The sequence below is a fragment of the Hakea prostrata genome, chromosome 10, assembly GCF_041222555.1.
Source record: "Hakea prostrata isolate BN-2017 chromosome 10, UWA_Hpros_2, whole genome shotgun sequence".
Lineage (NCBI taxonomy): Eukaryota > Viridiplantae > Streptophyta > Magnoliopsida > Proteales > Proteaceae > Hakea > Hakea prostrata.
The window spans coordinates 26,717,491-26,728,849 of record NC_142609.1 but is presented as its reverse complement, the minus strand read 5'-3'; the positions used below and the strand labels follow the sequence as shown (position 1 = coordinate 26,728,849).

General features: G+C 36.8%; 1 protein-coding gene across 1 annotated transcript; it reads right to left on the bottom strand.

The window, feature by feature from the left end:
- Window positions 1–724: 724 nt before the first annotated feature.
- Window positions 725–8,406, bottom strand: LOC149002384 (alpha-L-arabinofuranosidase 1-like; the record flags this gene model as incomplete). Its single annotated transcript, XM_089137647.1, is given in 11 exon segments — window positions 725–1,077; window positions 2,638–2,784; window positions 3,292–3,490; window positions 3,595–3,651; window positions 4,821–4,924; window positions 5,001–5,072; window positions 5,188–5,306; window positions 6,204–6,348; window positions 7,947–7,999; window positions 8,092–8,137; window positions 8,261–8,406. Coding segments are annotated over 11 exon segments (1,238 nt in total), but the record flags the coding sequence as incomplete, so codon positions are not given.
- Between the last annotated feature and the right edge of the window lie 2,953 nt (window positions 8,407–11,359).

The following is an 11,359-nucleotide window of genomic DNA, read 5'->3' as shown; positions in this document are numbered from 1 at the left end:
GTCCAGATATTGAAATTATATCTGACCGCCGAAACTATTTCGCTTAACTGTTAAATGCATAGGACTGAAGCAAAGTCTGGTAAATTCACCCTCAGGTCGGCTTACTATCTGGAACTAACTTCTGCTCTTCTTGTACAGAACTCTACCAGCTCTACTTCACAAAACCAGACTTTCTGGTCCACGATTTGGAGGATAAACACTCCACCCAGGTTCGGCACTTCATCTGGAAGTGCTGCAATGAGGCACTTCCCTTCATTCAACCCCTGTTCCACCGAAACAGTTCCTCCACCCCAGTTCGCCCTTTATATTTCAATGATTTTGAGAATTTAGCTCATACATTGTTTTTTCATCATGCTCAGGATGTATGGAGAGCTTCAGCATTATGGATGGATGTCGATGAATTCCTCAGAACTCCATCCAAGAACAGAAAGATTTCATCCAGTCCAAAACTCGGCGAGGAGGGAATCAAGATGGGGTCGATACCATTTGGATTTCTCTGTTGGCAAATCTGGAAAAGTCGAAACAATGCCCTTTTCAAAGGTGAAAGCCCATCCCTCCACATCTCAGAAGCTAGGTTTGTCAAGGTTCTGGTGGTTGTCCTCACCCCTTCTCATTGTAAATAACTCTCCTATTGTCTCCAGGTGTTTTAACCTGGACAGCTTTATATAAGTTTCTTTTGATTAAAATAAAATAATTAAAAAACAAAAAGAGAGAAAAGAAAAGAAAATATAAATCAGTAAATATTGTTTTACATTTATTAACAAGTCAAACTAAGTACAGTAAATGCAAACAAAGCATACCCAGGGCTTTTTGAGATTTACAGCTTTTTAATTTAGAAGATTGGAATTGAACTGAGATTCTACAGGCTTTTGTGGTTCATTCACATTCTCCTTTGTATATTTTTCTTCTTTGCATATCTTTCTTGTCTCAAATGTAAGCTTCAGCATCTGAATCGACTTTCGTATGAAGGAGATTGTTCGATTTTTTTAATAAATCAATAGAAGTAAAAGATTTTGGTGGAAGAACGACTTCCATCTTTTCTCCAACATTTTGAAATGCACTTTGGAGTGGAACCACCTGCAAATAATAGATAATCACTTCATAAGCCAAACATGAAACTGCAACTCAAAAGTCCACCATAGCTTGTTTGCATGGGCTTACGAAATGAACTCATATTTGATACAGATAGAAAAGAAAAATGATTCTAGGTTGCAGTTCTCTTTAATAGACATTTTGCCATAAAATTCATGTTCTCTTAAAGTACTTTACCTATAATAGATGATGCTTTTATCCTGACCTCTTAAGTTCTTGAAATACATTCTCAGTGATTATGGCCTATGATAGCTAAGACATTATTTCTGGTGGACAAAACTAACAGAGTAAAGAAATATAGAAGTTAAGAGAACATAATAGCAATCGAACCAAAAAATGCAAATGCTTATAGGCAGGTCTACTACATTAAAAAATAGGAAGAAGACTAGCTGGAAAATAATGTAGTAATAATTAATGGTGGAATTGGTAATAAAAGGCAAAAAAGGACCATGGTAATTTAATCGATGCTAGATCCTTAATGATTGAGAAGATATGATCATGTTTTTTATTTGGGAATGTAAAATCTTAAAGTCTGTAACCACTACGGACAAATGAGAGAAATAGATAACAATAGAAACTGTACAGAAGGCAGCTTCCGATTAATGTAATTTTTGTGAACAACCCTGTCTGTAGTGGAGTTTGTTAAAGAGACACCAAATAACATGGTCCACGTTTCAATTTCATTATTGACATGGTGCAGTGGTGCTGTTTGATTAGCATGTCCTCACAAATTTGATTAGTGCTGGACCCCACTTAATTCACTTTTCTAGCTGGTCCTGTTATGCATCAGACCACTGGTTCATGCATTTCTATACAAACTACCATTGGATCGTCCACCCTCTAGAGCTACTTCATAGAATTAAGATTTTCATATTTCTATCCTTCATCTCAAGAAAAAAACTTTGAGGTTATTATCCAGAGGGATTACACAACTACTGACTCTACTAATTTTACAGATAAATCATCTATCAGAAAAATAGTTACTCCTGATGTTAGGCTTATCTGCTATATTATGTGAGTGCACAACTGCACATGTCAGCTTTGTCCCCCCCCCCCCCCCCTCTCTTACTCCACCCCAAAAACCCATCCTTCAATTAGTAGTTTCGTACTTTGGGTTTTCATTCTATTTCTTTTCTTCATAAATCAACCATGTCTCTTTTTAATGTTCATTCATACTTCATCCTTCCTTTGTTTGCAAGGTCTAACCAGGACTGAAAAGGTACTTCATGGAACACATGCATCTGGAGTTCTAGACCATACTCTTCTCAGTCTCTCTTAATCAAGAAGTTTTCAGTTTTCCCAAGTCTATTCTTCACTATGGAGGAAATACAATAGACAGTTCAAAATTTATTGGTTTCCCCAAATTATTAAATTTCAGAGTTGCATTTTGATGTCTAGTTTTAAAAGAATAAATTAAGTGCTGCTTTCCTGCCAATAGTAGAGAAATGTAGAATAATTCATCTACCAACGATTCATAACCATAAATGCCAGCATTTTGAAGCCATTTTTTGGTATATTTTGAAAGAAAATATACGAATCACACACCTTTCTTGGCTCTTTGAATGAATTCTCATCCATTATATTGTTGGATGTGAGCACAGTTTTTGTTGCCCCAAATAAGCCTATGGAGTTCAGATCCAGTCCATTAACAGATATTGTGAGGTTCACTGTGTTTCCCCCAAAGTTGACAATCTGCAAAAACAATTTCAACATTCAAGTAAGAATAACCTATCAACTCAATTACCACAGAATGTAATTTTTACAGGGTGATGCAAATGATGAAGCATGGTGATAACTGCTAACTAAATGCTGATTCCAGACAAACAATAAACAAAGAGATTTTCTGGCTGAAAATAAAGAAAGTAAAATCTAATACAGAGAAGGAAGAGATGTTATGGATATGATGGCGAGAATCCACTCATTATCTTTATGAATTGGAAGAATACGTTATGAGCTTAACCAATTGTCCCCAAAATGGGGCATGGATGTGTCTCATTCAAATAAAAAAAACATCTCATAGCTGTAGATACTACATAGAAGAAGTGTCATTCATGAAACTGCGTGCAATTGTTGAAATATATGTATTTCTGCATAAGCTGGAAATAATGTAGAAGCACCAACTGATGTCGGAAAGTAAAAAATGGTGAAGGATTTCTGATCTCGCTAGACAATATTATCACATTGTTCCAAGTTTAATACCTTTATTCTTATGTAATTGTTGTTGTCATTTGCATTTTTCCATGTAATCGCAGAGGCAATTAACGAACTTGATGAATCTGCTTGAAGAGTGGTGTTGAGAAGTGTTGCACCATTTGATTCTGCAAAAAATTGTTGCATCCAGTAGCTAGGAGTTCCATACTGTTGTGCTGAATTAAAGACAATTGCATCTGGGTTCCACCTTAACAATAAATCATCAAATTTCAGTGAAAAGGAACTTACACGTCACAAGATAATCGTCAGTAATGATAAATCAAAAACTGGATGAGAAAAGGGAATGTTTACCGTCGATCATTGGCATTTACAAAAAGTGGAGCATAGCTTGCCATCTCAATAATATCACTGTATTACAAAGGAAATTACAATTCTTAGCAGTGAATGGAATATTCAAAGAAAAACTAAGAGTTTGTAATAACACCCTTGATTTGTGAATAAAAAATGAACCCCAATAATCTGTACTACTGCTGATGGATGAGAGCTAAGAAATGACCCCAACCTCCTTATATATGTATAGTTTTCCGTCGCTCAAAACACACTAAAGATAATGATTAAAATATTGAAGGAAACACCATATTGGATTGATTTCATAGGAAACTGGCCACTGCAGTGAGTCAAACCACTGAGACACTTCCTTAAACTTCCAGATTCAAATTAATGGAAGATTTAAACACCCAGCCAGCATGTTTCCAGTGAATTGTTCTATACATCATTCACATTTCAATGGAAGTTTCTCACTGTTGGCTATGATCAAGCAATCCATAATATTTTCTCCCCTTTTAGATAAATATGCAACTGGTGAAATATAATACACATGGAATCATAGTCACCCAACTATTGTAATGTTAAGATCATATGCAAGATCAACAAAAGTTTTGGAACAAGCATAAATACATGCAGGCCATTGCATTTAAGTTCAACTTGGGGAAAAGTAAGATAGTGATATCACTTTAAGTTGGGCATCTGTTTATGGAAGAACAAGTAAGGTTTAGGAATTGTATGTGAACAAATGTAAAAAATGAAGTTGAAAATCAGAAAGCTATAGAAATGTCCCTGCAAACAACATGAAAGATTTACTGGATAAAAAATGAAGCTGTGATAAAAGACTAGCAGCAAATGATTCCAAAGATAAAAAAATTTACAAATTATCATGCTTAATATGCTGACATGTGCACAAAATATTCATGAGAATGCCTCCAAATTCAAGCTTTAGATCCATTAGTTATATAATTTGTTAAAGAATGGTGTACCCAATGCATGAGGCTCCCACCACTATGGAATCTGGGGAGGATCATAATATATGTAGCATCACCATTGCTTTTACAAAGAAGCCTTGTTCAGGCTTGAACCCATGACCACTTGGTCACAATGGAGCAACCTCTACCATTGCACAAAGGCATCACTTCAAAACTTTTATATTTTGTTTGCCCATCAGCAATCAATTATTAAAAAAAAAAAACAATTTAAGCACTCCACATATTCCAAGAACTATATATGGAAATCTTTATAATAACCTGTTCCTCTCAAGGCCAATAAGGAATGCAGCCTCCGCCAGACCAGCTAAAAGGCTTCCAGTGCCAGCATCTTTTCCGGTAACAGCATATTCACTAACAAAAGCCTGAAAAGTTTTCACCGGAAGCATTAATCACACCAGCAGTACGAGAATACAATTTAAAATAGAAACATTACAGTACCTTAGGACCACTACGTGATGTATGATCAAATTGATGAGCCATAGAGAACATGTTGTTAGCGTTAGTGTATATCTGAGCAGAAAAAAGAGGGAGTTAGATGATGGTTCCTGCTAAATAGCCTAGCAACAAAAAGAAATGGCTGATCAATACATTGCAGATATTCTGTAAGATTTGTCTGTGATCTTACATGAAAATCATAGAGTTCAGCTGGATGATCCAATGGGCGAGAGGATCCATCACAGTTCGAAATCATCATGATGTCTGGATATGCACTTTTTATTGCATAATAGAATTTGAGGTAATTTCCTGACAAACAAACAGTTCACAGAACTCAGGTTATTAAGTGGTTTTATCTGAATCTCTCTTGAAAACAAAAATGTAGACTTCATAAATGATGATGCTTCATGTATAAACTTCATAGAAAAATCATATCTATCAATCGTGAGGATTAATGGATGATACACATGGCATAGCCAAAAATATCAAGCACTTTTCTTTATCAAAATTATATTGTGTAAGTCACTGCAATGATGTTCTAGAGTATAAACATGCAGTTTATTCAAATTGCTTTCATCCCACCATTAAGAGTTAAAAAAATAATAATAAAAAAGAAGAAGTTCTGAACAGTTTTAGTTTTTCTAGTTTCCAGTTTATTTAGTTTATCTAAGTTTTCTTGCTAGGCATCTCCTATTAGTTATATATAATAAAAACAGCGAAGGATCAGATATTGAGGAACTCAAGAAAGCTATTGCCTGTTTCTCCCTCTTTTCTCTTCTCTTTTTCATTCATTTTACTTCTCTTGTTATCTATACTAAAAAAAAAAGCACCCACCCCCACCCATAAAAAATTAATAGGACAGTAGAAAACAAAACATAAAAGGTAGTGCATGTCTGCCCATGCCATGTCTAACATCTTGACAATACACTGAAGGCTTCATAGTTAAGCACACCATTGCACTAGTTAACACATCAGAGAAAGAGTTCTGTCTAATGGGTCTTGTAAGAAACCCCAACCAATACTGAGGTATTTTTACTCATCAACTTGTTTACTAATACTAAAATCAATGGTTTCCTCTCAGGGAGAAAAATCAGTAATAACTTAGTTTGTAGTTTAAGGCATTGGCAAAACCTTTTTGTTTGAATACTGCCTCAACCCTTCCAACGCTAATGCAAAACAAGAAACACACTAGCAAAAAAATCATACCTCTGTAATTCTTTTTCCAACAATCTTCATTCCCTATTGCAACATATCTCAAGTCAAATGGTTCTGGGTGTCCCATTGCTGCTCGAACAGAGCCCCACTTTGAACTGGAATCACCTCTTGCAAACTCAATGCTATCAAGAACATCCTGCATCATTATTACAAACTTAACTTGTATAAAGATGCCTCCAGAATTTAAGTATTTGATTCAAGCATTACAACTTCTCTGGGAAACAAAGTGAAGTTTTAAAATTCAAAAAGGCACAAAACAAATAAGACCCAACTATGTCATGACTGTCATCCATTTTTTGATACACATTATTTTCTCATGTCAACCTCTTTTTTTGACACTATTATAGGCACATTGATAGGTACTCTAGATGTATAATCGATCCAAATCAACAACCATTTCATTAATGCCCCTACAGCAGGAAGAGGCAGTCATCATTTGAAAGAAAATGCCCCCACCCTACAAGGAAGCCCTTTAATTCCCTGCAAGTGCTTCGGATTAAGAAAAAAATATATCTTGCCAGCACCCTTTCCACCTCCTTTCATCTTCCAACCAAAAAAAAGAATGAGGGCCAACTGGTTACCTCAACAAACACAATGCAATGAGTCTGGAAAATACTGCTGGGACAATTTTTGTGAGCACAAATAACACTGTGCACATCTTTTCTACACGCAACTCAATAAGCCGTTTCCCAGATAGAAGGGAAGAGCACATGGATTCTATTCCATCATTAACCCTGTTCGCGAACAGCTTTTCAGATTCTTCACTATATAACATTGTGTTCAACTTATATATATGTATATAAAAAAGCTTAACTTTATACACATACGAAATTTCAAATTAAAGAGAACTCAGAAGGTCCATCTTTTTACAGGGGCAAGTTGTACCCTGACGGTGAATGTGTAATTTTCAAGCTTGAAAATATCATCTCACACTCAAGAGTGGAAATGTGGAATATACAGTTGGCTGTTTCATTTACTGAGTTATATCCATTCCACTAGAAGGAATTTAAAGTCTAACCATATATCCTTCTAAGTTTGCTCATTCCTGCAAATCCTGAAATGTAGTGGAAAGATTGCTTTGTAGATGATAAGGCAGTCAAAAAGAGTTCAACCGATCCAGCATCAACACAGACTCATAAGTTTTAACATGTTAGATATATATGACATTGTAGTTAGTTTGCTGGTGTCTGCTAGGCTAGTAACTATAGTAATTCCAGAGCTGCTAAGTGTATCAATCCCCAACTACTAGAAAGAAAGCATTTATTTTTATACAAGGTCAATGTAAGCTCTGCCTATTTATCTGACAAATCATGATAACTTCAGGAATATATGTTGAATTCATGGTGTGAATGCATTGCATATCTTTGGAATACACTACTACCAAATATAACAAACAAGAAATTAAGGAACAATAACAACAATCAAGAAGAGTCCAGTCTATCATGATTTCATTATAGAACATGGTCGTTCGGAAGCATATTTGTAGGAGTGTATGAGCGTATTTACAGGTATGAAATCTCAGAAGATCCCATTCAACTGGAAGGTATATCGTTGACATTGTACCATCTGTTATATTGAATCACATCATTTACAAAATATACCAGTTATTCTTGATGTTATTTAGGCATGGATGAATCATCTATTTCACAATATCAGCATCTCAACAGATTCTGAGTCTCTGACCACAGCAAAAGCATCTTAATGAATTTTTTTAAGTAAAAGTAAATGACTTACCTTCACAAATGGTAAGATCGATGGAGTATTGACCTGGTCATTATGACTAATTCCTGCAAATGACAAAAAGGGAAACACTGACATTTCAAACAAGGAATATGAGGATAATTATGCTGTCTAAAAGCCTCTTGTCAAGTGACAGTACCATTATTGAACACCCATATTGGCAATGCACCAAGGTCTTCTGCTAGCTGCAGCAAAGAAATTTTATTAATTACTAAACCAACTTATCAAATTCTAACAAACTCCTTTGATCATAAATTCATAGAGAAGCAACCATGAATGAAAAACAAAAATCCTGTAAAGAAACCTACTTGAAGAAATTCGAAGTATCCAAGTCCATCATCGGTCCAGTACATCCAAACATCACCAAAGTGTCCTGGCCTTTCCTCCCAGGGGCCAATGGTTTCTCTCCACCTAAATGCATTTCTTAGCCATTCACCTTCAACAAAACATCCACCTGATACAATTTATGGATCACAAAATTCTACACATTAATCCTTTTGAAAACCCTAAAACATAATAAAGCAGAAGATTGTCAAATCCCTTTGCCTAGAAATTTATTTCCAATAGTCAGAGAAAGTTTCACACAGTAAAGTAAAAAAAGTAGAGGTATAATTAAGTCATTGAAGTTACGCTGTTGGACATTAAACTCTAAATCAGAGAATTTTGCAGACATACTGATAGGCCCTCATATCTCGTGTGTATCTCGCAAGCACAAGAAGAAAGGTGGATTTGGCGAACAACAGTTAGGGAAGGCAATCAGAAATGGTCCCGAGAAGGAGGTTGTTGAATAGAGAAAGCAATCAGATCTGATCCTGAGAAGGAGGTTGTTGAATAGAGAATGATTTGCAGAATATTGCACAGTATTTACTACTGAATAAGAGGGATTTGGGGACAGGCAGAATATTGTGAATGATATGTAGAATACTGCAGAATATTTGCTACTAAATAAGAGGGATTTGGGGACAGGCAGAATATTTACTACTGAATGAGGGAGATTTGGGTTGATTAGGGGTAGGATGTGAGTATTAGTTAAGGATTATTTATGTGAGTGTCTGGGCAGCCATAGGCTGAAGGGCAGCAATGTGCTGTGGGGGGTGACTGGCACCATCGTAACCAGTTTATCATTGTTCTTTGTTATTCTATCAATTAAATAATATCAGTTTTGCATTCAATTCATGGGTTCTTACCACATACTCTAAAATTTCAATCACCATATGAGGGGGGGTCCACATAAAGCCCACGCTCAGCAGATATACACTTTTGGTGTCATTTTAGCAGAATGGTGTGGGGCAGCATCTATACAAGACTTAAAATGAGAAAACAGGGATCAGGTGTTGCAAGCTGTTCTTTGGGCAAGCTACCTATTTGATAAGAAGGAGAAATCCAGCAATCCAGCACTTGTGGATAGAAAGGAATATTAACATTTTCAGAAAGAAATCTAGAACTACAGACCAGATTGTAGCAGATTTACTGAATGATGTGAAATCCAAGTGTGAAGCTGTAATTATTTCTTGTGAGAAAAATCTAAGGCCAGTTATATAGTGAAAAACAGAACGTTCCAGTAAGCTGGAAAACAAAGAATCCCAGAGCATTTCCAAGTTCAGCTTACATTGTGACGAGGTGCCAACAAACTCTGGAGCAACTTTTGGAGGCTGATCAAAGAAGCTCTGAGAGAGCCAATCCTAGTGTATGCAGGGGAAGGAGAATGGACGGCGGTCCTAGCCATGGACATGCAACTGTGCTAAGAGGGCTCAAATTTGCAAAAATAAAGGTCTATTAACAATATCCATTAGATCAGATTTTAAGCTGGCTGTTTATATAATTAATGGGAAAATCCAATAGGTGGTGGCCAGTCTCCATGAAAGGGAGTTCAAGTATGTGTAGAGGGAACAGAACCAGCCAGCAGATTTTATGACTGGGTTACAGCCAGGTGAAGCAAAGTCTAATGGGAGCCTGCAATGTTCAGTGATGAACTAAACGAACTTAATTAGAAGGATGCAGAGGGCCACGTTTATTAGAAACTGTAACTGGGCCTTCTTTCCTACACAAGATACCAATTAGGAAGGAATGCCTCCCTTGGTTTGAATCCAACCATTTGGGTTCTAGAGTGTTGCCTATTCTGTATTATCTTCTTATAATCTATCAAAAGGAAGAAAAGGGAGGGGGGGGGGAATCCAATGAACCTGCTGAAAGAAACTTGAGTTTTCTATTGAATGGTGTATCTAGTGATTGAGAAAGCTGCCAGATACAGGGCTGTTCAACTCAAGATTTTAAGATAGATTATCAACTCACTATCTCTAAAACTGGTCTAAAAAAACTATATAGAGTTCTCACAGTTACCTAAATTCTGCACAGAACAAATGATGATGTTACTCATAAGTCTCACATTTTAGGGAAAGGCTGGAGGAAACTTCGCGTAGAGTTCCATTACAATAAATGGGTGGGTCTGTGATTTTTTTATGGGCACAGGCATCCCAGGTAATTTGGTCTTATGGTTCTTCATTATTTGCAAACGGCCTTCCCCCCCCCCCCCTTGCTCATTTTGAATGGCTTTCAGCTTAATGTTTCTATAGACCACCTATGCCTTGACTCTGTTAGGGCTTGACGCTATGGAGTAGCCCTTGATTCTTGGTTTAGAGTTGGGAGTCACCCTAAACTAAACAAGAGCAGTTTGCTGGGTCGCACGCAACCTGCCCCAGCTCTCATGTCATCGGGAGAATGAATTCAGCCCCTGTGTTGATGATCTCTACTAGTTGATTCAAGATCTGGGTAATTCATCATATTTAACTAGAGCCAAATTTGGTAGGGAACCTGAAGTTGCTTCTCCATACTTCTGATCCCTCAAGTGAATCCATATAGAGAATATAGGGGGTCCAAAACCCATCCTGGTGTCTTCTCAGTGGATTTCTGTCAGGACATCTTAAGTCAAGGCCACCTCAGACAACAATTCCCTGAATGAACTAGTGAAGTGATCAATATCCATTCCTCTGTTTCTCCCCTTACGGATGTGGAATTGATAAAGAAATGCTTGATTGCAATGGTTGGTATTTATAATGCAGCAGGTGAGTCTGCCATTTCAGCTGCCACAATAGTGTATTCCATTGCCCCTTTCCTAGGAAGTATTCACAACTCATGTCAGTTTTACATTCATGGTTTAAGTCTCAGCTGCAGTAGACACTTATCTGATAGTATGGGTTGATAGTAGAAGGAAATCTCCTATAGGTAGGTCCACTCCCCATCTTCTTTCAATGCTTTGGGAATGGGGTCTCTTGATCTGGACACAGGAGAAAAGCTGCTGCTTCTCTGTTCAGCTATCCCTAACACACTGCAGTTAGTACACCAACTGAACCATCTCACGCGAAACTGTAGAGCTACCCAGATCAGTGAAACAAGAGTAGTACCAGAGG